The sequence below is a fragment of the Halichoeres trimaculatus genome, unplaced genomic scaffold (assembly GCF_033239565.1).
Source record: "Halichoeres trimaculatus isolate MK-OKI-2021-1 unplaced genomic scaffold, fHalTri1.1 fHalTri1_scaffold_2, whole genome shotgun sequence".
NCBI lineage: Eukaryota > Metazoa > Chordata > Actinopteri > Labriformes > Labridae > Halichoeres > Halichoeres trimaculatus.
Window position 1 is genome coordinate 37,595,609 of NW_027437180.1, and position 27,423 is coordinate 37,623,031.

At 45.0% G+C, this 27,423-nt stretch overlaps 2 protein-coding genes across 2 annotated transcripts in view; one reads left to right on the forward strand and one right to left on the reverse strand.

The window, feature by feature from the left end:
* Positions 1–2,600, forward strand: part of LOC141801871 (phosphofurin acidic cluster sorting protein 1-like) — a 14,938-nt gene extending 12,338 nt beyond the window's left edge. The window contains exon 24 of the mRNA XM_074685182.1: positions 39–2,600. Coding sequence (XP_074541283.1) covers positions 39–151 — 113 coding nt within the window. The 3' untranslated portion in view covers positions 152–2,600. The remainder of the gene's footprint in view (positions 1–38) is intronic.
* Positions 2,525–23,487, reverse strand: slc8a1a (solute carrier family 8 member 1a). The gene is made up of 10 exons (XM_074685170.1): positions 23,325–23,487; positions 18,112–19,925; positions 12,555–12,661; positions 9,564–9,584; positions 9,442–9,463; positions 8,459–8,523; positions 6,752–6,879; positions 6,552–6,651; positions 6,139–6,411; positions 2,525–6,052 (listed from the first exon to the last, which is right to left on the reverse strand). The coding sequence occupies exons 2-10, from the start codon at positions 19,899–19,901 to the stop codon at positions 5,676–5,678; spliced, it is 2,883 nt and encodes a 960-aa protein (XP_074541271.1). The 5' UTR covers positions 19,902–19,925; positions 23,325–23,487; the 3' UTR covers positions 2,525–5,675.
* Positions 23,488–27,423: the final 3,936 nt, after the last annotated feature.

Consider the following 27,423-nt stretch of genomic DNA (forward strand, 5'->3'; position numbering starts at 1 on the left):
GGCGCTTTAACGTCCACATGTCTTGGTGCTGTTTTCAGTCTCCATAGACGGCGTGGAGTGGAACGACGTGAAGTTTTTCCAGCTGGCGGCTCAGTGGCCCACGCACGTTAAACACTTTCCTGTGGGGATCTTCAGCTACAACAAACCCTGAACTTCTTTCTCCTCCTCCTCCTCCCTTTTCCCTTTTTCACTCACCCTGTCGGAGTAGAAATACTCCCCCGTGTACTGTAAGTTCTGTGGTCGTTGGTATGATCGCTGCTGTGGACGTTGATGACTGTAAATAGTGTCAGTCTGAACTGTAATGATCATTTTATTACTCATTCCTGTTGATAACTAAGAGTCTGTGAAACGGTTTTTAATCATGTGGAGCTGCTGCCAAACCTGCCCGAGTCAGCTGACTGTTAGACGTCCTCCAACCAAAGAGAGAGAGCTTTCTGTTCGAGTCTCTTTTACCCCCTTTCCACCAATTCAGCGCTCAGTTAGCTCTGATCACAGTCTTCAAGGAACCAGTTTAGTTTTCCATCGGTAAAGTTGTAGCCACGTCACTGCATACATAGCCATTCCAGGGGGAGCAAGGCCCCGGGCCGCGTACGCTTGGGTCAGAAACCAAGATGGCATGGGATTTTTTAAACTGCATGTCTTGTTGTGGTTGTGACAGTATTTTTCCTGACTGTCAGCGACATGGAGTGCACTTGTCAGTGTCTGTGTGTGCAGAAGACAGATATGACATCCTGTCACGTACAGGGTGGGCCAGAAAAATTTACCCATTGTTTTTTCTGCACTATCCAAAAATACTTGCAGACAAACTTAACAAACATCTCAATATGGCCGCCCTTTGCCTTCATCATAGCCTGGAGACGACCTGGCACTGCCTGGCATGAGCGCCGCACTGTCTCTGCATCAAGTTTTGACCACGACTTCATCAGAGCTGTCTTCAAAGCGGTGACACTGCTGTGAGATACTCTTCAGACCTCCCTCTCCAGGATAGACCAGATCCCAAAGTCCATTGGATTGAAGTCCGCACTTGATGGTGGCCACATGTTCTCGTCCCAGAAGCCAGGAAAGTGCTGCTTGCACCATCCTGTGTGAAGACAAACTGGTTTCCAAACACATCGGTACACCAAGGCAACACTTTTTCTTCAAACATTTGAAGGTACACCTGGCTGTTCACTTTCACATCCTCCTGAATGAAGACCAGAGGAGACTTTGAGCCAGCTGCAGCATCATTTCCCCCCCTGTCAGGACGTTTTGTCTTAGAAGCAGCTGAAATCAGTTGTCTGTGTTTTATTTTTATTGCCTTTAGTCTGAGATCCTGTTTGAGGATTCTTCTCAGTGAAGTTCTTGAGATGTTCACTTCCTTTGCTCCTGCGAGGATTCCTTTGGATTCTCTTCCTCACCGTCTCAACAACCCTTTTGGTCCAGACTAAACATTTTCTTCCAGGGATTGGCTGCTGCTGGTGGTATTTCCAGTCTCCTTGTATCGTTTCATGACGTTGTAGACAGTCTTACGACAAACATTCACCTTTTTCATGATCTGCATTGTTGCCAGTCCAGCCTCCTTCAAGGCCACAATCTGGTTGCGCTTACCCTTCGATGTTGTACTCCACAATCATCAGGAGTAAACAAATGAACTCAGGTACATCAAAAGCTATGCCTTTTAAAAGAAACTATTCAAATTTTTCAAGTTTCTAGGACAAAAGCTAAGCAACAAAATAGAGATATACGATGGGTAAATCTTTCTGGCCCACCCTGTAAATAAAGAATCGACAGAAGACTTTTCAGTCTGGTTAATAAAAGAACAAGGTACCGATCAACCTTCGACCAATCAACAGACTGCAGTGTTTCTAGCGCCACCTTCTGGAGTCAGATTGCTGTGTCTGGCGCCCTAACAGAAGGGAACCAAAAAGTGGGACGGTACGGGTCTGTGATTGGGGGACCTATCCTGGTTTTAGTCAAAGGAACCGAGAGGAACTGAACTGAACTACTTGGTGGAAACGGGGCTAGACTGAGTCTTTGTATTGGGAAAACACTACCGACTTTGACCACAGGGGGCACTGTAGTCAACAGAGAGTCCTAACAAAGACTTTAAAGAGGAAGATGAGTTTTTAACCTGATACCTGCTTTACAAATGTGTGTGTGGTTAAGAATCCTCCTCCTCTGTTGCATAAAGCTCTCGCTCTGGGACCAACCTGAGCCAGGCAGGGATTCAAACAGCTCCAGCTTTGAGGAACTCTGTCATGATCAGCTCCCGAGGTGTGTGTGTTTCCTGTGGTGTGTGTGTGTGTGTGTGTGTGTGTGTGTGTGTGTGTGTGTGTGTGTGTGTGTGTGTGTGTGTGTGCTCACTGCTGCACACCGCTCCGACCCTTTAAAGCAGTGAGCAGTTTGTACCACAAGTTGAGACTCTGAGTGTTTGAATCAATAAACTGAACGTTCGGACTCTGAGCTCTGTGAGGTTAATGTCGCCACAGAAACCGACCAATCAGAGAAGAGTATCACAACGAATGAATCCACACACTGACACACTTCACTCACTTTAATATTTAAAGACACACTGCTTCCTGGTTACGTTCCACATCGTCCAATCAGCATCCACCGGTTCATCTGCAGCTGCTGCCAAACAACCAATCAGATCGCGGAGCATCACGACAGGTGCCTCTTCTTCTCAGTGTTCTTTGAGGTTATGTATGTGCTCACACACACACTGTCTCTCTCTCTCTCTCACACACACACACAGGTTATGTTTCGTCTGCAGCAGCAGGTAAAGTCTCAGATCCTCTGAAAAACTAGCAACAAACTCAGAGCAGGTTTTCCTCCTCTTCAAAAACAGTCTAGACTAGGTCAAGGAGGTAGTCCTTGAGGTCACCGGAGAGAGAAGTCCCGGGGGTTTCTGTTCCTGAGTGAAGTCCTTCAGGAACTCGTGGGCAAAGATGTTTTACAGAAAATAAACAAAGAACCAAAAACAAATCAACAGTCTGAACACTTAAAAATCACATGAACCAATCAGATCGTTTTACAGACTGTCGTCAAGAGTCCGTCACTGCCAACCTTACTTTGACATCTCTCAACAGATCAAACCATAAAGTTGGTATTTATGATGACTTGTGCTTTTATTTTGAAGGCTGAGACACAGATGTAGTGTATTATGATCATGGTTATTGATGTGACGTCATCCATCTGTCTCTGAAGCCTGTCGGGGAAATACTGACTCAACCAGACAGGTGAACGTGGCTCTGACTTTAGGATGTTAAAGGTCCCATCTTATGCAAACCTCCCTTTAGACTGGTTGTGTAACAGTGATATGCGTCCCCAGCCTGTCTACAAACACCCTGATATGAGAAAACTCCATTGTCTCCTTCTCTTGTTTGCTCCAGACAAAGTTTGAGTTGAGATCTGCCCTGCATGACATCATGATCCTAAAAAAGTAACTCCTCCAGGCCCGCCCCTTGTCCTGCCCCTTCTGTACAGCGCGTTTTTCACCTTGGCTGCTTCGGTCAAATAAATCCACGAAGGTACAAGCAAAGCACGGCGGTTGCTCTGTTGTTGGCTGCACAAAAGAGCACAGAAGTCTTTTTTTTAACTCCATCACATGAGGTTTTGAAGACTCAGTGGATTCATTTTATTTTTGATGGAGATGCACCCACAACAACTCCTAAAATGTTGTATGAGTGTTCTCACCATTTCCCTTTGGACTGCTTTCTCAACGAGGGCCAGAACAAAGCAGGATTCACCATGAACCTGAAGCTGAAGCATGGATCTGTACCAACTGTCCAACTGCTCTACCTAGAGCCATAGCCTGATGAATGTGGTTTTAGCATGGCAGCTAACGTAAGTTACGGTTTGTAACTTAGTTTCCTTACCCTATGTTAACACACATGAGTAAATAATATCAGGAGACTTTAAAGAGAAGATATATGGACACATATTTCACGTGAAGCTAGCTTTATTTACATAATGTTGTCTTTTGTTTGGACGGATGTGACTACTTGTCGTGGTAGCCCCCGGTGGAGCTAATGTTGTGCTACAGGGTAGCTAACGCACCTCTAATGTGTGTGTTACTGCTGCAGTTTAGTTTGTTGATAGACGTCCCTCATGGTACTGTCTAGAAAAACTAACAGTCCAGGCTGGACACAGTTCTTTCTGCTCGGTATGGTCATATAACTCTGGTTAGCACCAAGCTGCTAACGTTAGCATTATTTACCTGATGGTAACTGCAGCAGCTACTAACCACTCAGAAACGTCCTGCTGCAGGCGTAGACTTTGGATTTCTTCAGGCGCCTCTCCTTCTGGGTCAGACTCTGGATCAAACTGGTATGACTTCTACGAGCCATATCGACGCACTCTGTGTAAACACTGCAGCATGGTACCGCAGCGAAAGCCACACCCTCGTCCAAGGAAGTTGTGAAGGAGGCTTGGACAGGGCAGCTCGTTATCATTTAGAGCTACACCCACAGAAACAGCTTGTTCTCAGGAGCGCTCAGGAGAGGGGATTTACAGAGTGGCTGAAGTCCAGGAAATAACTGGATTTTAAGGCAAAAAACTCTAAATTGACTGTCCTGGGACCTCTGAGACCTATTTGAACTTGTTGAAAAGTTGTATAATATGGGACCTTTAAAATTCATCTGTCCCTGTGTGAAGGGAGCCGAGGGATGTGAAACTTCTTCAGCCTCAGAGAGACAGCCCGTTAGCTCATGCTAGCGAAAGATAGCTTATTTATTCTACAGCATTCAGTTGGCCTGAGTCGCAGCCTGAGAGCTGTGTGGTGTGGTTGAAGTGGTCAGAGAAACTGTAGAAATAAAGACGTAACAGAAAAATCTAACATCCTGTTCAGACATCTGAAGAAATTTTCGACGTCAAATCTAAACTTATTTTATCTTTGTCAGCACCAGGACTTTGCCCGACATCCCTCCGGCTCCAAAGCCAGGTCCAAATGAAGTGAGCTACTGTCACTACTGATACCACTGCAGCCATTTCATTCATTCTTATTGTTTTGATCCTACTTCCTGTTCCTGTGTCTAACTGTAGTCCAGTTTCTGAAGGCGTCAGACTGTTCCTGTTCATTTTCCTGAAGCCTCGTGTGAATTTCTCAGCAGCGGATTGTAACTGTAAATACAGACAAAGGCGTTACTCATTTACACTTCAAAGATGCTGCTGAGCCAAATGAAGCTACAGGAAAATTAACCTCTACAGGAAAACACATCAGCATTTCAGAATGGAAACAGCAAGTTGAAACAAAGAAAGTTTTACTTGTTTAAATTTAGACGTACAAAAGTGACGTTGGAAGGACGTCCTTTGAAAACTGCGATCGTCTCAGATCCTTAAAAACCTCTTTAGACTCTCATTAAGCAGTGACCTTTCAAACTTTGAGGGGGACCTCTTTGCAGAACATTAGGGGTCTCCAGAAACCCATTACAGTTATATACAGCTTTTTAGAGAAATTAGAAGAACCATCATGTGAACAAATCTATCAGGGTCATACAAAACCAGGGACCCAGCAGAGTCCTCCAAACGTTTACAAACCAGTCCACTGTTTTGGATCTGATTCACTTTTAGATCTCCTCAAATTCTTCAGACAAAAACACAACTGACATAAATCTGACAGATGAAACAGGAACCTTTAGAAATCCAGTCCCTGTTGGACCCTGTGAGACCCTTTGGGACCCGTCAAACCTGGACCTTTAGAAGCCCTGTATGTGGCAGTAGGCCTCCAGAGAGGAGAACACAATGTACATCAGCCACAGACTGAAGAACAGGCAGGTGGTCAGGATTTTGGGGATTCTGGGTCCACCCAGTTCTCCGCCGATCTCGGGTCGGCGCCGGTAGATGAGGACGGCGATGCAGATAAAGGCAAAGATGGTGAAGAGCGTGACGGAGAAGGCCAGCGTGCCTGGGTCCACCCTGAACTCCTGACCCTTGGACCAGTGGTAAATGGCGGCAATGGACCAGGCCACACCGATGCCCAGGAAGACGTTTACAGCGTTACTTCCTGTTACGTTACCAATGGAGGCGTCGGCATATTGATCCTGGATGGCGGCCACCTTACTGGCGAAGGTGTCTGACAGAGAGAGAAAAAGGACAAGATGGAGGTTAGACTATCTGAACCAGGTCTTAAGAAGTGCCTGATCCTGGTTCTGACCCAACCTGGAACCGATGTGCCCAGAGCCACGAACACCACGGCAGTGACTGAGTCTTTGAGGCCGATGGTGCAGCCAAAGTGCGACGCCAGGTCGCCGATGACCGCGGTGAGCAGGCCAATGACGGAGATGGAGACGAAGAAGCAGGCCCAGCCGTTCCAGTAGTCTGTGGGAGGAACGAAGGCGAACAGAAGCTTCCAGAAGACCGTGAGGAAGTGCATGACGTAGTCAAAGCAGGACGGCATCTTCTCCTCGCCACATTCCTCGTCATCATCGTCACCTAGGGCAGGGAAGAGTCACAGGGCGGAGAGTTAGTCTGGAAGATTTATTCTCCAAAGACTCAACAAACGGAGAGTTTCCTGTGACCTGAGGAAACATCGGACTGCTGGTGCTCAGGTGAGGTCGAGGTGAAGGTCTTACCAGAACTGACGGTGATGGCGTCCACAAACTGCTCTCTCCAGCTGTTGGTCCCGATCACCAGGGCCAGGTTGGCCTTCTTCAGGAGTTTATCCACCGTGTTCTGAAGGACGACACAGGACTCAGGTTAGAGTTTCAAACCCACACCTGGAGCTTCCTCTAGAAACCACCAGAGGAAGAGTCAATCTGAGTCCTGATCCCACCTTGAACTCGTACGACTCCTCGATGATGACCTCCAGCTTCACATGCTCTCCCAAGGTTGGTCTGCCCATCTCTGCGATCCGCCTCTCCTCCTCCTCCTTCTTGGTCAAAACCTCCTCGCCCCCATCATCTGGGAGGAAGATAGAGGGAAGAGGAGAAGGATGGAAAGAGGAGTCAACGAAGTTACATTAACTCTGTAAAAACAGAATGATGAACAGATCATTGGATGAACTGGTAAATGGATAAACTAACAGATGGATCAATCAATCAATCAATCAATCTTTATTTGTATAGCGCCAAATCATAACAAATGTTATTTCAAGACACTTTACAAAAACATTCACAGGTCTAGACCCGTAAATGTTAATAAAAATTTATTAGCAGAAACCCAACATCAAGATAAGGAGTCTTATCTTATCTTAATCCACCATGAGTACAGGACTTTGCAGCATTTAGCAAGTTACAATGGCAAGGAAAAACTTCCCTTAAATGGGCAGAAACCTCGGACAGAACCAGACTCATGTTAGACAGACATCTGTCTCGACTGTGTTGGGGTTAGAGAGAGACAGGATGGATGAATGGCTGGATGATGGATGGATAGATGGATTCATTAGTTATGAAGGGTTGGATTGATGATGAATGGATTAATGATGGATGAAAGATGGATGGATGAATGGTTGGATGGATGGTTTAATGATAGATGAATGGATGGATGGATGAATGGATGGATGGATGGATGGATGGATGGATGAATGGTTTAATGATGGATGGATGGATGGATGGATGGATGGATGGATGGATGGATGAATGGATGGATGGATGAATGGTTTAATGATGGATGGATGGATGGATGGATGGATGGATGGATGGATGGATGGATGAATGGATGGATGGATGGATGGATGGATGAATGGTTTAATGATGGATGGATGGATGGATGGATGGATGGATGGATGGATTGATGGATGGATGGATGAATGGTTTAATGATGGATGGATGGATAGATGGTTTAATGATGGATAGATGGATAGATGGATGGTGGTTTGATGGATGAATGGATGGATGAATGGAATGTTGGATGGATGGATTAATGGATTGATGAATGGATGGATGAATGGATAGATGGATTAATTAGTTATGGAGGGTTGGATCGATGATGGATGGATTGATGATGGATGGAAAGATGGATGGATGGATGGATGGATGGATGGATGGATGGATGGATGGATTGATGGATGGATGGTTTAATGATGGATGGATGGATGGATGAATGGATGAATGGATGGATGGATGGATAAATGATGGATGGATGAATGGATAAATGATGGATGGATGGATGAATGGATTTATGATGGATGGATGGATGAACGGATTCATGATGGATGAATGGTTTAATGATTGATGGATGGATGGATGGATGGATAGATGGATGGATGAATGGATTAATGGTGGATGGATGGATGGATGGATGAATGGGTAAATGATGGATGGATGGATGGATGATTGATATAATGATGGATGGATTATTGATGGATGGATGGATGGATGGATGGATGGATGGCTTATGGATGAATGGATAGTTTAATGATGGATGGATGGTGAAATAATGGACGTATAAAGCTAATGTAAAAGGGCAAAGGACATACAGCAGACAGACAGACAGGTAAAAAGACAGGTGGACAGACAGGTAAACAGACAGGTGGACATACCTGTGATGTTGATGATGGCCGAGGGGACAGGGTTGTCTCTTCCTTGGACCTTCCTGTAGATGTCTCTACCTGAACAGGTGAACACAAACTGATTCTCTTGAAACCAGGTCTCAGAAACAGAAACCCAATCCACTACAGTCCAGGACCATCAGGGTCTCTGTTCAGCAGCTGAATGCAGTGAAACAAGCGCTGGAGTGAAACCAGGTGAAACCTAAACCTGACATCTCTGATGTCTCTGTGTCCTGTGATTGGACGCAGAGCTGCACCTGTGGTTATTTGTCTACAGGTGTTTCAGCGTGACCTGAAGACTCTGAGGACTCAGTCTGAGTCGCCGTGCTGAGGAGGTAACGCTGAAATGTGTCTGATGGTGTCAAAGTAAACCCAGGTTCAAACTGAGCGCGCCCAGCAGACCTGAGCTCCAGCTGGATAATTTCCCATCATCCTCAGCGGTGGAGGAGGAGGTCAGAGGTGGAGTGAGGGGACAGCGTGATCACACCAGGGGGTCTGTGAGGTCAGCAGTGTCTGGCGTGCTGTGTTAATGCGTGCAGTCAGGGCGGAGAGCGTTTGAATAATCTGGATTAAAACACTTCCTGTTGTGATATTTATCGCCACAAACGCCAGCCTCAGATTTTTAACCAATAGGATCGTTTGTTTGTTTGTGTAACATGTGTCTCATGACTCCGCCTGTGGTCACACTGAGAATAGCATCTCTGTAAAACTGTTTCCAGTGTCTCCAGGAGGGGATGGTGCGCCCCCCAGAGGTCATCATTAATACGGACTGTCGGTGAAATCAACGTGCCGCATCCCTGTTACTGTCGCTTTAAGTGTGGAGACACTTTAAAGCAGACGTTCATAACTCGGAGGCAGTCTTACCATACAGCTGTTTGTCTGTTTGTCAGAGGCCGCACAGAGAGGACAGAGCAGATTAGTCAGTGATCCTCCACTAACTCATTCATAAGACAGAGAGGCCGAGCTGGCGCCACCTACCTGTCTTCACGAATCCACCTGCAGGAGGAAACCACACAGAGCGTAAGAGTGTGTTCGGATTTGTTTGGTTTGTCACTTTAATGAGGAAACAGGAAACAGGAAGAGGAGAGCAGCTTACCGACTTCCTGAAGCAACACGGCTAAAGAGAGGAAACAGACGAGAGAAGAAGAGGATGAAAACAAGCAGAAAGAGACAGAGAGGCTGTAAAGCTGAACAACAGGTCAGAGCTAAAGAAAGCCGTCCACATGTGAAATCTGAACTATTATTACCTGTGTGACCCACAGGGGGCGCCATTCAGCTCAACCTCTATGTTTACAAACTGAACACAGAACCAGAACACACCTGGAGGGTATTCCACGAAGCTAGTTTAGCTCAAAGTCTGGCTTATTTTGGTTAGCCTCGCTAACTTTAGTGAGAGTTCAGTTCCACTAATGAGGCTTAGAGCTAGAGTGGCTTGGTAACCATGGTAACCATGGTAAATTAGCGCGACAAGCCTGCGTGACAAGCCTGGTCCTGGGCAGGTGGGCTTCTGAAAGACGCCTTGTGAACTGCAGGTGTCACATTAAATTAATCTATAACTGTAATATTTGATGTTCTTGTTCGTAAACATAAATTAGACCTTTTGGTAACTTTCCTGACACCTCCTGCTTAAAACCCAAAAAGTCAGAAGGATTGTGAGGTCCCGCATTCACGGTCCGTATTCATACTGAAAATCAAGATCAAGCTTTTGTCCTTCAGCTCCACGGAGGTTTCTGTCCTCCCTAACTCGCCTTAGGACACCTGCGTGATCCTTTGACAGGTGAACCACCCGAGTTATACTAGACTGGAATAACCGTGAATCAAGACATGTGAGATACTAGACTGTCCATGTCTGACACAGGAAAGTCAGTGGCTGAGTGGTTAGAGAGCAGGACACAGACTCACAGTGATCCATGTTTTACTTTCGGCGTGGGTTTGATCCCACTAGTGGTAACTATTTGAAAATATCTGATTTTCTTTCTTCGGTCACCCTCAAAGTACAGTCAGCATATAACAGAATGAAGACATGAATTGTCTTATGATATAAAGGGTGACAACAGCCACAGTTTTCCATAGAAATACCTTCCTTTACCAGCAGTCCGTTCTGATCTTGTAATTTTTTGTCTCTTTTTCGTCATCTTTGTATTTGGAGTGGATCATTTCCTTGTACAGCTCATTTGTTGGTCATGGACGCCAAACTTTTTGTGTCTTCAGCGATATTTTTACTACTTTTCTCCTGTGTGTCCCACAAGGTGAGGAGAAGGAGGTGAGGACGACGTACTTGTTCTCAGGTGTGAGCTAAGAAGTGACGACATGGACCTGTCCTTCCATCCATCGTTGTTGGGAATGTAAGATCTATCTCCAATAAGATGGACGAGCTAGCTGTGCTAACCCAGCAACAGAGGGAATACCAGAAGGTAGAGTAGCATCATGCTATTCATAGACATGGCTAACAGAGCTAACACCAGACACCAACACCACATGTGAAGAGCTTCACCTGCTGTGAGCAGACAGGATCCAGGAGACAGAGACTGAACAGACTGCTGAAGAAGCTCAGTCCTGGACCCTGTGGAGGTGGAGGCTGGCTGACTGGACAATGATGGACAAGCTGTCAGCATCTATTTTCTTATGGAGCTTTTTACACTTTCTTTACACTTTCTTACTTTGGTTTTCTTGATTGATGCTGTGACTTAAATTTCCTTGTACTTGTTACAATGACAATAAAGTTCTCTTCTCTTCTCTTCTCTTCTATTCTTATGTGATTTTCACCTTGTAGACATTATATGACTCCATGAGGAGTTTTTTTCTCTGCTGAGGGAAACATCCCCGCTCTCGGTTTTGTCATGATTTCATCATTTCGACGATCGACAAGTCGGAGCTTTTTATCTACCCCAGATGCTTAACTGCAGCTTGGATCAGCCTGGCTTGAGTAAGCGTCTCTGAAAATCAGCTGAGCCTCATTAGTGGAACAAGTTAAGATTGAAGTGGCTGCTTATTTAAGCCACGCTTAACGGCGATAGTCTGGCCTATTTTAGTCAGCTTCGTGGAATACCCCCCAGATCACCAACCTCTGCTGAGCTAACACACCATAAACAAACCTTCAGTTTCTCTGAGTGGCGCCTCCTGTGGGTTAAACACTACAGACAGGTACCTCAAAAGCACTGAGCGTCACTTCGTGAAGGTGTGTCCTGCATGCTGTGACGTGTTTGTATTAATGGGAGACAGATGAAAACTGACAGACAGGATTAAAACACGATTAACAGACACAGGACACATTCACTAACCTGTTCAAATATGAACTGAACCTCCATTCCTTTCCTTTCCTTTCCTTTCCTTTCCTTTCCTTCCCTTACCTGTCTTCTTCTCTCTTTTCCTTTCCCTGTATCCACTTTCTCCTTTCCTTCCTCTGATTAAAGGTGTATTCTATGTTTCTTCCAGTTTTACCTTTCCCTATTAGTACCATCAGCTCTCCAGACCTCTATGATCTGAGCCTGATCTCACCTGTCCTGATAAATCCAAACTGAATATAAAGTTAAACCAAGCCCAGTCCATCTCTGACCAGACCACATGAGTCCAAACTGTTCAGATGTTGTGTTAATATTGTTTCCTGGTCCTGATCTCTGCAGTGAGAAGCAGCCCAGCAACAGTAGCAGGAGGAAACTCAACAGGAAGCAGCGAAAGAGCGCTTTAAGGAGGTGAAGCAAAGGTCAAAGGTCATCCCAGAGGTCAGGGTGCCCGCTCACACCTGTCCATCTCCTCCTGTTCCAGTACGGCTCCTGGAGCTGAAGGTAGAAGCTGGCCTGCTTATCGTACTCCTCACGGTCAATTATTCTAACGGCTACCGTCTTCCTGGAAGAGTCCACACAACCACAACCACAACAACAAGGGTCAGAGGGGTCAAAGGTCAGAGGGGTCAGAGGTCATGCATTAGTTCACAAAGACAGGTTCACTCAGGACTGTTATGATCAGACAGGAACTGATGTCACTCTATGACAGGTACGTTTGGATCAACAGAGGTCAAAGGTCAGAGGAGACATGGGGAGGGGTCACAGGGAGGCGGGGTCACAGCGCGAGAAGGCGACGCCCCCACCTTTCCTCCCACTCATCTCCAGCAGCCGGGGCTCTCCGATCTCTAAGAAGAAGTTCTTGTTTTTCTCGTACTCTTCATCGTCAATGATATTGATCTGAATGGTTTTACTGAAACAGACACAAGAGGAGGAGGAGGAGGAGGAAGGAGAAGAGAAAGGAGGAGGAGGAGAGAGAGGAGGAAGGAGAAGAGTGTGCAGCAGATTGAAGTCAGATAAATAAAGAGACACAGTGAAGGAGAACAGTCACAGAAAAACACGTACAAAGACCAGCTCCTCTTCCTCCCTGAGGAGTCTGAGGAGTCTGAGTCTGCGGAAATCAATCAGAGATCAGTGTTTATGACAAAAGCTGGAACAAAGAAATGATGGAGGATCAGAGAAATAAAGAAACAAGAAAAATCAGATTCTAAAGATTAAAGTCCAGACCTGAGGGCACACGAAATGTGTGGTTCAATGGGAAAAATGAGTTCTTCATATGACTATATTTATATATCATTTTAATTCCAATCCCATGAAAAATAAATAAATAATATATAAAACAATTTCAGCCTTGTAATATCATGACTTTAATCCTTTAACCAAATAACTTAAATCTCAAAACATTTGATTTCAATCTTTGGCACAAAGAATTAAATCTTGTAACATACATCCATAAAGTCATAACTTTTCATCTTTTAATCTCATAATGTTTAGACTTTAATCCTCCTTTAACCTGACCTCTCCATTTTCATAACATTTCAAATCCAATCTCATAACTTTCATTTTAAATCTTATAACTTGACAACTTTAATCTCGCTCTTTGATAACTTTAATATTGAAACTTGATTACTAAAGTTTTGTATTTCAATGACTCTAATTTCATAATTCTATGATTTTAATCTCATTAATAGACATATTTAATCTTGTCATTTGACAACTCTGATCTCATAGTTTGATAATTTAATAACTTGAATCTCGTGTCTTGTAGGTTTAATCTCATAACGCTATGACTCTAATCTAATCTAATCTACTTTAATTCTAAATTTCCCAACTTTCATCTCATAACTTGATAACTTTGATTTTCTTAGTTTACAACTTTAATCTGGTGACTTTATATTTTTAATCTTGTTGAGAACTTTAATTTTGTAATTCAACAACTTTCTTCTCGTAACATTCTTGTTTTATTCTTGTCACATCACTTAGCATGATGACTTTATAGCTGTATGTTTATGACGTTAATTCTATAATTTCTTTAACCTTAATTTGTGTCTTTCAATCTTTCAGTTTTGACACAGATTTAAAGGTTCCATATTATGCAAAAATCACTTTATTAAGTCTTTTTAGTGAAATCTGTGGGTCTTTGTCTTTCCTCCCAGCCCACAAAATGTGATATTTAATGACAAAACCTGTACTTAGTAGAGCTTGTGAATATAAAATCCTGACCTAAAACGAGCTGTTTAGGTTGTGGGGATTTGCTGACGTCAGCGATTCCCTTTTTTGACCAATCAGTGGCAGGTCTGACCTGATTGGTCCACCGGAGCAGATACCCCCGAACCCCCTCCCCGCCCACTCCCCTCCCGGGAGGAGAATGCCAAAGTTGAAGAGCCATCACTGCTTGGTTTTTGGCTGTAAACAGCCACATAGCTCCATGCTCAAGCTTCCCATCTCAGAAGAAGACAGACTAAGTGTCTAGAGTTCATTTATCAGGAAATGTTCCAGCTACACTCAGTAGAACTGTGCATGTGTGTGCTAGTCACTTCACAGCCAACTGCTTTTCCAACTTTGGACAGTCCAACAGAGGGCTAGCCAATAGACTGGTCCTGAATCCAGGCGCATTACCAACCATCCTCCAACAAACCTGGGACCCTGGAAATGTGAGTATTTTAAATGCTGTGTGCTGTGGAGCAGATGGAAGAGCTTTTCCTCAGTGTCCCCCCTGTCTCTGTGTTAGCTTCAGGATGCTAACTTTAGCTGCAGTTAGCCTGTTGTTTTAGCCTGTAATGTTACAGTAAATGAGCTTCTCTGTTTTCTAAACATTGTGTACTCGGAGCTCGTGGCGCCGCTCTCAGTGACGTGGAAGAGCGGGGCGGTATCAGCGGTGGCTCATTTACATATGAAGGCCACGCCCACTAAATCAGAGCATTCTGAACAGAGGGGCTATGAGAGCCTGGAAACAATGCTGCTGTGCTTGATTTATTGGCTTTTTGGACCAAAACATGTTACTACCATTTCATGAAGACATCAATGATCCATATTAAACTGCAGAAAAGGAGCAGAATATGGGAACTTTAAAGTTTCTTAAAGGAAGCTAACAATCCAGACTGACTCTGCTTTCCTCAGACTCAGTTTGCTCATCATGTGATGATTAAACTGTTTTATTTTCACTCGGTTCAGTTACATAAACTGAGAGCCCCAATCAAAGATGGTGTCCAGTTCCTTCACTCACAGAGCCAAACTCTGAGCAGGGAAATGTTACTGATCCGTTACTGAGCCACCGCTGCAAACACCAACACAGTCGAGGGATTTTAACACACCTACAGTCTCACCTGGTCTCACCTGGACCTGGTTCAGGGATGGATTAACAGTTTCTGTAGATGGAGTGAGGGCTGCTGGGACAGAAGCAGCTTGGGGTCAGATGGAGAACATGAAGAATCTCTGCTGACACAGTTTGTTCAGCCTCTGGTGTTGGACGCTTCACTCAGCTGCCGGCTATGGCTGCCCTGATTGGGCCGATTCTGTGTGTGTGTGTGTGTGTGTGTGTGTGTGTGTGTGTGTGTGTGTGTGTGTGTGTGTGTGTGTGTGTGTGTGTGTGTGTGTGCCTGCCAGCAGCGTGGAAACAGAGAAGCGCCTGGGTCTGTTTCCATGTTTATTTAATGTGAGCAGATTGATGGTTTGGAGGTTTTTGTCTCGGTGATTCCAGGACACAAAGACGCTCTGATGTCACAGCTCCAGAGGAACGTGTCTCTGATTTACACCACGCCGCCGCCGCCAGAGTCTAACAGAGGAGCGTGTCATCTCTGAAACTGATCCCTCAGATAAACCAGGCAGAAAACATCCAGAGCCCAGAGTCATGTCTTCAGATTATCTCCAATAGGGTTAACCCCAACCCCAACCCTGACCCTGACCTGGTGTTTTCTAAAATCTCCTAAAGCTGCGTGTTTGTTAGCCATTTTTATCGTGCCGTCTCTTTGGACCCACCCCCTGTCTCTGATTTATCCCTGATATTAAACTCAGTCTAAACTCCTCCGTCAGTCTGCTTCTCCTCCGCTCCCTCCGCGCTCAGTGAGGAGGAAAACAGAAGCCGAGTTTTAACGTGCGCTCAGGTCTGAGTCGTGGCCGCGGGCCAGCAGAGACCTCCCCTGAGCTCGCTCTGAGAGGAACCGGCTGCACCGCTGTGTCCGTCTGTCTGCTTTACGGGCCGAGCCGTGACGATGAGCAGGATCCTCTGCCGCCGAACACAAGCTGCCCTAATAAGGAAGAGAGCGGCGTGATGTTTATCACACAGCTGGAGCCCCCACGGCTTGGATGAACAACACCCCAGAGACACAGGGCTGGAGAAGAGGAACAAAAGTCTGCAAACAACAACCTGTCCAACCCAGAAACACAGACACATGGAGCTCAAAGTCCCTGCAGAGACCAGAAAGTCAACAACTTCCTGTGGCTGCTTGTCTCTCTGAGTGTGGATTCACAAACCAAGGCTCAGGTCAGAGTCTCTGACACCTGTCACTCCACACCCTGAAATATCCCTTTAAGATATCCATCAGTGACCCTCAAATGAAGCAAACAACCAATAAAAATGTCAGAGTTCTGACTGACAGGTGAAGCAGCCAATCAGCTTTCTTCTTCTTCTTTTTATTTATTTATTTTTTTTTTTTCTGTATTTGGAGCCTGACACCAAACAGGTTTTGTCTGCAGTGGTGTTTTTATGGTCACATAGCAGCCTGTTGCGTGTTGATGCTAACTGGTGCTAGGCCTGATGTTTCCCTGCAAGTTCAGGAGACAGAGGCGACTACGATGTGCGGGGACAGATGTTGACCTGTCTTTCTATCCATGGTTATGGGGATCGTAAGATGTATTTCCAACAAAATGGAGGAGCTAGCTGTGCTAACCCAACAACAGAGGGAATACAAGAAGGCAGAGTAGCATCATGCTATTCACAGGCATGGCTAACACCAGACACAAATGCCACGTTGAAAGGATTTCACCTGCTGTTATCAATTTTTGTTGTAAATTTTCTTGGTACCAAAAGTAGCTTTACAGGTTTTCTGTGTCAACAACATTTAGCTGAGTTTCTACTGTAAGTGAATAAAATGTAATTGGTCCCTGAGTCTGGATATTTCTGGGCATAATTAAACAGAAACAGGTAAAAATTTCACACAATGTGACGTTGATGTTCTGTGTTGTAATATGTTTATTATTCAAGTAGGCCATCTAGTGTCTCAAAGTGGTTATAGCAATGGTTTAAGTTGTTTGGAACCTTTCTGTATTTATGAAGTCAGCTGTTAGCCTTTCATTAGCCTGTTAGCTTTTGACATTTGAAATTCTCAGTATTTTTCACAAAGAGTTGATGTGGGGTTTTTTTTGTGATGAAAGTTGAAATTCTATTCTGAAGCTGAAGTTATACTGATGTATGCTAACTGCTAGCATATCAAAGCAGTTTCCCATATATGTTAGCATCAATCGTCAATCCTGAATCAGAGTTTTCTTGGGGGACGTTAGCTAACTGCTAAGCTAAGATAGCTGCAGCAGACTAGTCGGCGTAAGGCCTGGTGGCTGCGGCACAATGTAAAGAATTGATAAGGGAATCGTTAAGCACAAAGGCTAACGATATCAATGGATTGAAACATGTCTTATCGATTCTCAACAGGAACCGGTTTTCGATTCCCATCCCTTCTGTTAGCAGACAGGACAAAGAAGAACAAGACTGAACAGACTGGTGAAGCTCAGCCCTGGGCTGCCCCCTGGACCCTGTGGAACGTCTAGACCCTGTGGAGGTGGTGGCTGACAGAGGAATGATGGCCAAGCTGTCGTCTCTGAAGGACTTCATGTCCCTCCCCTTTGAGAGGCTGAACGTCTCTGATTGGTGGAAAAGCCACAGTGTTTTTATTCGCCCCCTCCCTCCCCCAGGTGTGATGGATTTGGTTTAGTACCTCCTAACCAACAGTCTTCTTTGAGCCTGATAGTGTGAATGTGTCTTTGTCAGCTCCTGTTGTTCCAGTTTAAAGAGTGACCCTTTAAACTGGAGACCTTCAGCTGAATGTGTCAGAGGAGATGTAGTTTATAGCAACTGTTCAAGCACAGAAGAAGACATCGGGGAACAAGCAAGGGGCCACAGGAACAGGAAGTAAAAGTTCTGGGACCCTCTGGTCCAAAAGGAGCCGCTCATTTGGTCTCAATCCTCAACCATTCCTCAGGGGAAGGTTGGAAATCTAAGAGCAGCCAGAGCACCCAGCACACCCCGAGTGCTGATATGTCAGAGTGAAATGATCGGAAATCAGGTTTTCTTTCGTTTATCATTGACAAAAAATACACGTAATGAAGATGTACACCTCAATCAGTCGAAACGGAAACCTTTGTACTCACAAGATCTCATCGTTCTCAAACTCCAGGACTCCATGCGTGTCCTCGAAGTCCTCCCCGCCTCCCTTAGCCGTCCCTTCCATGGTTTTGTACGGTACCACCACGACACCTCGAGCCCCTGATGTGCGGATCACCTTCACCTCCATCATCCCGACGCTCTCGCTCACCGTCACCTGCGGCTCCTGGAACGTAAAGATCCCAGCGTGGTCGTCATCAAAGATGGTGACTGTGGCTGTGCAGGGTAGTCCTAAACCTGCGAGGGAGTCCACATGGTTAGCCTCATGGTTGTCTGAGCTGGCGCCCTCTGAGAGGACCTTCACGTTGCTGAGGTGAACCAGGAAGTGTTCGTCTTCCTCAAAGATGTCGTCATCGATGATGTCGATGCGGATCTCCTTCTCAGTCTCCCCCGGTTTGAAGATGACGGTCCCCTCAGTGAACTGGTAGTCTGAGCCGGCGTTTGCGGTGCCGTCCTCAGTGCGGTAATCCACTGAGACCGTTGTGGTCAGGTCTCCCCCGCGGCGCACGATGTTCAGCGCCACACTGCCGCAGTTCTCCAGACACTGATAGGCCCCGGGGTCGAAGAAGACTTTAGAGGAGAAGTCGTTGACTGAGACCTCGGAGCAGATGTTGTGCTGGTTGGCTCTCTTGGCGTGTTCGGCAGCGTGTTTCTTCAGGACGTTTCCAGCTCCGGTCATGATCCTGGTGGCCTGGCAGCGGTAGAACGCTCGGCTCTTCTGCTGCTGGGTAAGGACTTGGTAGTTGGCGAGCTCCATCAGCTGCTCCATCTCTTTCTCTGGGTGTTTCTGTTTCAGCTCCTTTAAGATCCTCGCCACCTCTTTCCGGGCCTCCTCCTCATCCAGCTCCTGATCATTGCACCCCGTCTCCTCCACGGGGGAGTTCAGCATCTTCCCGTCCATCTCGATGTCGACCTTGGAGGGCAGCTCTGGTTCTCCCTCCGTCTCGATGATCATCCCCTTCTGCTTCCCCGCTCTGTAGCGTTTGTACATATATTTATAGAATAGGAGCCTGCGGTCGGCGACGTAAGCAAAGCCCACACAGAGAGGGAAGAAGAAGAGCGTGAGAAGCCCCTCCCATATCTGAACCACACCTGGAGAGATGACAGCCAGGATCAGGTAGAGCCAGGTGTATGCAAAGACGCTCCAGGAGGCGGTGACGAAGAACACCCTGAGGTGCTTCACCTTCCTGGTGTCTCCATCAGGGATCACGGACACGCAGAGGCCGATGATCACAAACATGTTGAAGGCCGCACTTCCCACGATGGTGTTTGGACCAAGTTCACCTGCGTCAAAGTTGTGACCACACACCTCCACGACTGACAGGAGGATTTCAGGGGCTGAGGACCCCAGCGCCATCAGGGTCAGGTTGGAAACGGTCTCGTTCCAGATGCGTACTGTTGTCGTGATCTTCTCCCCGTTTGGTTTCTTGATGGTGATCTGTCTCTCCTGGGAGGTGATGACCTCGATGGACGCCATGAAGCGGTCAGCAATGATGGACACGCCCAGGAACATGTAAAACAGCCCCACGAAGTAGATGGTGGCTCTGGCGAGGCGGTCGGGGAAGGCTGGGTTCCTTGGCATCCACACCGGGAGGATCACGCCCTCGATGCAGTCCGTGCCTCCTCCACATTTGCTGCGGTTGCTGGCGGAGCTGCTGGAGTTGAGGGTCGGGGTTGAACTTCCTGCTGTGGTGCACGGAAGTTCTGCTGAGATGATGATCAGCAAGAGGAGGAGTGGACAGGTGGGGGACTGGGACAAAGACCTGGACCTGGTCATGGTGACTCCGGGGCTCCCTTAAACCTGTTAGACAGAGAAGAAGACTTACTGTTTCTGGAAGGTGAGGTTCAGATCTGGAAAACAAATGCGTTGGGACGTTTCTACAAAGAATCCTACGAAGCCACTGATTTCTGGGATCAAGGACGTTCTCCATGAACGTCCTTGATCCCAGAAATCAGACCAAAGCCCAGTACACAGGAAAGTGGATATTTCTCAGATCGTAGGGTTTTGGCTTGTTCCTTATCATCATGTTGTCAGAGACTTTCCAAAAATGCCTTTCAAGTGGAGATTTTAGGTACTGCAGTTTTTTGTTTTTTTGTACTGGGCTAGAGTTTTGACCCTTGTTCCCCGAGACTGGTGCCACAAGAAGCTGGATTTGAATAACTCTATTGAATTTTAAAAGCATGACCTGAAATTGTATTAGCTACGTTACAGTAATCTGACCTGCTGGAGACAAAAGTATGGATCAGTCTCTCTAAGTCAGGTTTAGACACTGTTCCTTTAATCCTGGAGATGTTTTTGAGATGGTAAAAAGCAGCTGATGTTATTGATTTGATGTGGCTGTTAAAGTTCAGGTCTGAGTCCAATATCACCCCTAGATTTCTAACCTTGTTACTTACATTTAGACAGTGTCTCAAGCTGACTGTGTTTCTGTGGGCCACAGACAATGGTTTCACTGTTATCTGAGGTCTTGTTTACACTACAACGTTTCATCCAAAAATGCTAAAACACAGTGAAAAAAAAACATCTGCATTTACACAGAAACGCTAATACACTGAAAAGGCTGTAGTAAGCATGCCAGGCCAGTAGGTGGAGCTATAACTGTCTTGTCCAGTTTACAGTTTTCATCTAGCAGACACTTTTGTCCAAAGTGACGTACAACACAAGCAAGAATTTAGACAGAAGGAAAACCTGGTTAATGCGACAACAGTACTACAAGTTATTCGGCTGCCAGTGCTGCCATTTAGAGCAGTTTTTTTTATGGGGGTGGGGTAGAATAATCAACAAGCCAACAAACCACAATTAATTGCTGCAACAATGAACTTCAATCTTTAACAACATTCAGTAGCAGTGCTGAAAAATCGCAAGTGCTGAGTTTTTAGACCTTCTGGATCATTCTACCCCTGAGGACAAAGAGGAGAAGGCTCATGTCGTAAAACGGCGCTACCTCCTCTGCAGAGCCACAGCTGGCTACGAGGCGCTCACCGCTTAGTGTATCAGTCCGCGCGCGCCAGATATAAACAAACACAGGTAGTCTGCCAGGACAAAGAGACACGATGAGAACTAGAGCCTTATTTAGCGGTGTTTTTGTGTGAAAGTAACGCGCTGAAAATTCTCTGAATAAAGAGTGAATGCAGACCGATAACAGATTTTTTCGGTGGGAGTCCGTTTATTTGTGATTTTGGTCAAGTAAAATATGGCCCCGTCTGAGTGCAGAGGAAACCTGCAGAGGAGCAGGGAGGGGGTGTTTGGTGTGAGCGCTCTGGGCTTCTGCTGCACAAAATCACTGCTGTAGGGGTAATTTCTGCCCTAAACCTTTTGATAGGACCCAACTTGTTCCATCCCGGAGGATCACTTTAAAGTAGAAAAGGACTCTGTGGATCGTATAGAGTTAGGTAATTCATTCCCTATTTGGGAACAACAGAGGAGAAGAGTCCGGCTAGAGATTTGGAGCTGCGCTGGGCTGGGAGCACCAGGCGTCTTTCACAGGCAGAGCGTAGAGGACCAGAAGCAGCTTCTGGTAGATCTCCTCTGAAGTAGAGTTGAGCCGATCATCTGGTGTGTTGGTGAATGCTCAGAGCAGAAGTGGAGCAACAGATGTTCATTTTGTTAAAGACAGTCACAGATTCAGCAGATTGAGCAGCACGAGCTCAACATGGTAGATCAACACGATCGTGTGACATCAGCGTTTCCACTAAAAACGCCGGCTTACTGTTTACACGGCAACAGTGTTGGCAGCTTTTCAGAAAAATCCCACTCTGGAGGCTGTTTTCAAAAGGTTGCGGAAACGCCGAGTCTGTGTAGACGCAAGGCTGAAACGCAACCAAACTTTTGTGTTTCACGCTAAAACCGTTGAGGTGTCAGATCCATTCAATGCAGCGACAGAGTGACTCCACAGGCCCATGTTCGCCTGCCGTCATTAGCTGCGTTTCCATTACACTTTTTCGCAGAATAAAAGCGATATTTCTGAAGTTTCGATAAAGAGCAATTTTGCCTTGCCGGTGTTTCCGTTACAACCAGAATTGCGCACAACTTGAGTTAAGTAAAGCATAATGTCCATCCAGACGCTGTACTCATGATGATCCTGATTCTTGAACATTAGTGTTTTTATTCACTGCTCAAACTGTCGGCCGTGATCACACTAACTCAAAATAGGAATGAACAAAACATTGAATGAAGATCATCACCTGCCAGAGTCCATTTGTGTGGCAGTGGACACGTACAAGGAGGTGAAGGAGGTGCCTTGTTATGACAGTGTTACGATTTTGCGATAAGGTTTTCCTTTTGAATATTAAAACTTCTGAAAAACCACCTCATGAGAGCGTAAAAACTTTTCTAGGTGTAATGGAAACACAGCTATTGACACGTAGATCTGAGTGTCATCAGCATAGCTGTGGTAGGACACATTACAGCTGCGTATTAGCTGACCTAATGAGGCAGGTACGAATTGGATAAAAGGGGTCCCAGGATTGAACCCTGGGGAACCCCACAGGTCATAGCTTCCTTAAATTCAGACATTCAAAATGTAATCTTAATTGCAAAATTCAGATTCAGTTTTGATTATGGGTTGTGCTTTGGTACCCCTGTCGCACAGGAAGTGACAATTCTTTCGACCAATCAGAGGACAGTTTCTGGCTTCACTTTCTGGGGTTGTGGTCTGTATGTCTGACACCCCAACAGAAAGGTAACAAGGTGGTGTGGGTCTGTAATTTGGGGACCTGAACAGGGTTGAACAGGTTCCCACCCTCTAGCGGAGACTAAATGAACTTCAGCTTTTTTTCTCTGCTTCTCTTAAAGTTTAAGATTTCCACCGTGGGCTTTTTAAATGATCTGTTGATGGTTTTATAATTCCTGAAATCCTTTTAGATTGTGTTTCATATTTCACTGACTGTCCGTAGCTGCGTCGGGCTGTGAGGATGGAGCTGCTCCAAAACCAGTTTCCTCTTGAGGCAGAGATTAGTTTGACCTGAGCTGTACTCAAAATCAAATTGTTTCACCCCCTCCTCTTTAAGTCAATGATACTCTCCTCAACATTAACTTCAGCTGATAAGACCTCCTTTAGTTTGTTAGCGATGATTTTCAGATCATTTCATGAAACTGTCTCCACAGAGCTGAGGAAATACACATTCCTGCCCATCACTCTAACGCCTCTCTATCATTTTTCTATTATTAGAGCTGATTTGGAGTAAATCTGGGACCTACCGTCACTCAATCAGCCTCAGAGTCATTGGAAAACGTTTTTGTATCCGATTCTCAGAAAAGCAGGAGCCGAGTTTTTATCCTGAGTCAAATGGTCCAAACACTCCTCCGCTCAGAGAAACAGAAAGAGTCCGACACCACGAAGCAACACACTGCTGTCTGAGCCGATGATCTCTGCCTCCTCCTCCTCCTCCTCCTCCTCCTCCTCTTTGCCTCTGTCAACACTTACACCACGGTCTGAATCATCTCTTAGTGATAGAAAACACCAAACTTATCTTTACTGGACAACTCTACGGCACAAGACAGAAACTCTCGTCCTGACTGGAACAAATCTGAACACTGATCTCCTGTAGATGCCTGTGTTTTAAAAACATCTGATGAGCAAAAGTAGCAAAAAGTGATGCTGTCATTAAGGTGAAAAAAGCGATGTTGGTGTAAAGTAAGCAGCATTAACTGTTACTGAAGTTTCTTTTCATGGTTTACAGCTCAAATAAAATCTATTTCCCCTCTCTGGTGTTTAGAAAAATCTTATTTCAGCCTCTGCCTGAAACTCTTCCTTTTACCAGTTGTCTTCTTAAAGCTCCCCACGCCACAAACCCTTATGCTATGGGCAGACCTTGGTGTTTGAGGTCCGCACCTCCACTGTATCATATACCAGCAAGGAGATCCTTATGTGACCTCATCATTTCAACAAATCTGGTGAAGATATGGTGCTATTTTTAGAGCAGAGCATTTTGACAAGTTTAAGATGTAAAATATTTTTAAAATGCTAATGCGGTTTAGGTCGCACCCCATGAGGTTTGCTCTTGAGCTGGTGGCCCAGGTTCGAGTCCAGCCTGTGGCTGCTCCCCACTCTCACCCCTTTCCTATACTCTATCCACTATCCTCTACTCTATCATTGAATGCATGAAAAGCAACCACCCCCACACACACACAAAAAAAGCTAATGCTAGCCTTAAAAAGTAGCATTAGTATGAAAAAGTGTAGCTCTAAATATATGAGTTGTGTTCTTATAAAATAATTTCTTGTATGTGTCGATTTTTTTCTTCCCACAAGTACAACACAAAAAAAACACATTAACAAAATCGTAATTCCAGGTGCACAAATCCTTTTCTACAAGACACATATTTCAACACTGACTGGCTCACATTTGCACCTATTGTTGCAGCGCACTAGGTGCAAAACATACTTGTGCACCTGTGTCTTATGAAGTGAAGATGCGGTGAGAATTTGAATGTGTGCAAATCTGAATGTGAACTTGTGCAATAAGTATGTGAAATAATTTACCACGAAAACACCTGTGTCTTCTAACACACCAACACTAATTGCTACTTACAACGACTCGAATCCTCCCCACGAATCACACAATCTCTGTTTTCAACAAGTGCAAATCAGAAATCGCACTTCCAGTTCTGCTGAGATATTTGGTGCAAAACTACAAAACTAAAAAACTACAAATCAATCTGTCCTGCTCTGAGATTGACAGACTTTTCGGCCACACCGAGAGAAACTGCCCAGCCAATCTGAGGTTTTTATTCAATCCAAGGTCGGTCGTTCGTCCCACAGCCAACTGACCCATCACTAAGCCCCGCCCCCCTTGGTTACTGTCGCTACGCCTGGCAAGCTTTCCCTCCTAGCATGAGTTTTTAGTGGTAATGGTGAGTGATATTTCTCAGGAGATATTTGCAACTTTCAGAACATATTCTACAGCGATATCAGATTTGTACACCTGTAAATATGATTTGTGGACCCGGAATTCTGATTTTGTGAATGTGTATTTTTGTGTCGTATTTGTGGAAAGAAAAAAAATCGACACATATAAGAAATTGTTTTACAAGAACACAACTAATAGAGTGGGAAATCAGATTTACTGATACACATATAAATTCAATGTACACACTTCCTGTTTGAATACATCAGTGAGAGCTGGCTCTCAGGTGAGTTTGGGCCGATAATGTGAACCGTATATGTGAATATTAGCAAATGTGTAAATATGTAAATATTTATGTGGATTAATGTGTAAATTTGAAGTGGTTTACATGTGTTAATGTGTACATGTTTAAATTTAAACGTGTTAAATCATAAATTTGTAGATTTTAGACAAATTAGACAAATTTAGACAATTTGTACATGTGTAAACATGTGTTACATCATACAGGTTTACAGGTTTCAATGTGCAAATTTGTTAATGTGTAATTAAGAACAGTTTTTAGAGATAAATGATTGTGTCTGATAAAACGTGAGACTTCAGTTTGTCCTTAGAGGACGTTTAGCGCTGCTCTCATCTTATTTCTTCAACGACGACTAAACGAAATAATTATCTCTGATAAGCTTCAAATTAAGTCTACTGTGTGTGTGTGTGTGTGTGTGTGAGTGTGTGTGTAGCATTATGTAACCCAGCAGACAGAAGTGGGTCTGCCTGGTTGCGTGATCTTGAATCATGGTGGTCTGTATGTTCAGTCAGATTACCCATCAGCCACCTCTGTGTCTGTGAGTCAGTGTGGTAGAGATTCGTCTGCTGGAGTCTCTGAGCTGATCCCGGCTCAGGCTGAACGCTGAGGTGAAGGTGTGGAGATTAATTCATCGAGGAGGAGATAAACTTTGTTTCTTCCTTACTCTGCGACTCACCCTCTGCTCTGTCTTTCTGCTTTCTGGACTGAACCGTCCCAAAGAGAGCCGAGTACTCTGGTCTGAGAGCGCTCACAACATTTTTAGCCCAGAAACAGATTTGGTGTCAGAGTAAATTAATTTCATGCTTCTGTTCTTCACAACGCCTCCTCTCTCTTTATTTTACCAAACACTGCTCGTCTCTGCTCTGAGCCCAGCTTCAGAGAGAAAACAGCCTCATTTATCATTTATCATTTAGCGTTTAGCGTTTATCATTAATTATTCTTTCTGTATGATATGAAGCTTCAAGATACAAACCAGCAAAGCTACGATAAAAACATCTGGAAACATCAGAATATTTCAAATCAAAGACTGACTAATAGAGACAGGTTTTCACTTTAAGGTCCCACCCACCGACTGGAAGAACAAACACTGATCACGTCCATCATCCAATCATTACTGACGCTTGTTTGCCCAGGACACCGAAGGCTGTTTGCTGATGCTCCCCCTGCTGCAGGCTAAAGAAAGTAAAGTTTTGCTCTACCTGCCTTGATATTTTTTGTCTGCACATGAAAGAGAGTGGAGCATGATCCCTTCCTGTCTTGGCTCCAATTTATAAAAAAAAAAGAGGTGTGCTCTACTTGCCGTGATATATTCATAAATGCTTGAAATACAGGGGGTGTTCTCTCCCTTTCTTGACAGCTAACTTATTGAGGAGAGAGGAAGTGTGCTCTCCCTTCACATAAAAGAGAGTGGGGCATGATCCCTTCCTGTTTTGGCTCCGATTTATTAAAAAAAGAGAAGGTGTGCTCTACTTGCCGTGATATATTCACAAGTGCTTGAAATACAAGGAGGTTGTTCTCTCCCTGTCTTGACAGCTTACTTGTTAAAGAGAGGGGAAGTGTGCTCTCCCTGCTACAGGCTAAGGAAAGGCAAAGTGTGCTCTACCTGTTTCAATATTTTTGTCTGCCAAGAAATAAATGGGGGAGCAGGGTTGTTCTCTTCAGGTCTTGACTCCTCCTTTTTTAAAGAGAGGTAATGTGTGCTCAACCTGCACTTGAAAGAAATTTGGGGGATATTTTCTCCTTGCTTGTCTTGATTACTAATTCATTGATAAAGGGGAAGTGTGCTCTCCCTGGTGTAGGCAGAAAAAAGGGAAAGTGTGCTCTACCTGCACTTGATATTTTTGTCTGTACATGAAAGAAAAGATGGAGAGGTGTTGCTCTCTCATGGCTTGACTTCTAACTTTATTAAGAGAGGGAAAGTGTGCTCTACCTGCTGCAGGCCAGAGAAAGGGAAGATGTGCTCTCCCTGCACTTGAAAGAAATTTGGGGGATATTTTCTCCGTGCTTGTCTTGATTACTAATTTAATGATAAGAAAAGAAGAAGTGTGTTCTCCCTGCTGTAGGCAGAAAAAACGGGAAAGTGTGCTCTACCTGCACTTGATATTTTTGTCTGTACATGGAAGAAAAGATGGAGAGGGGTTGTTCTCTTC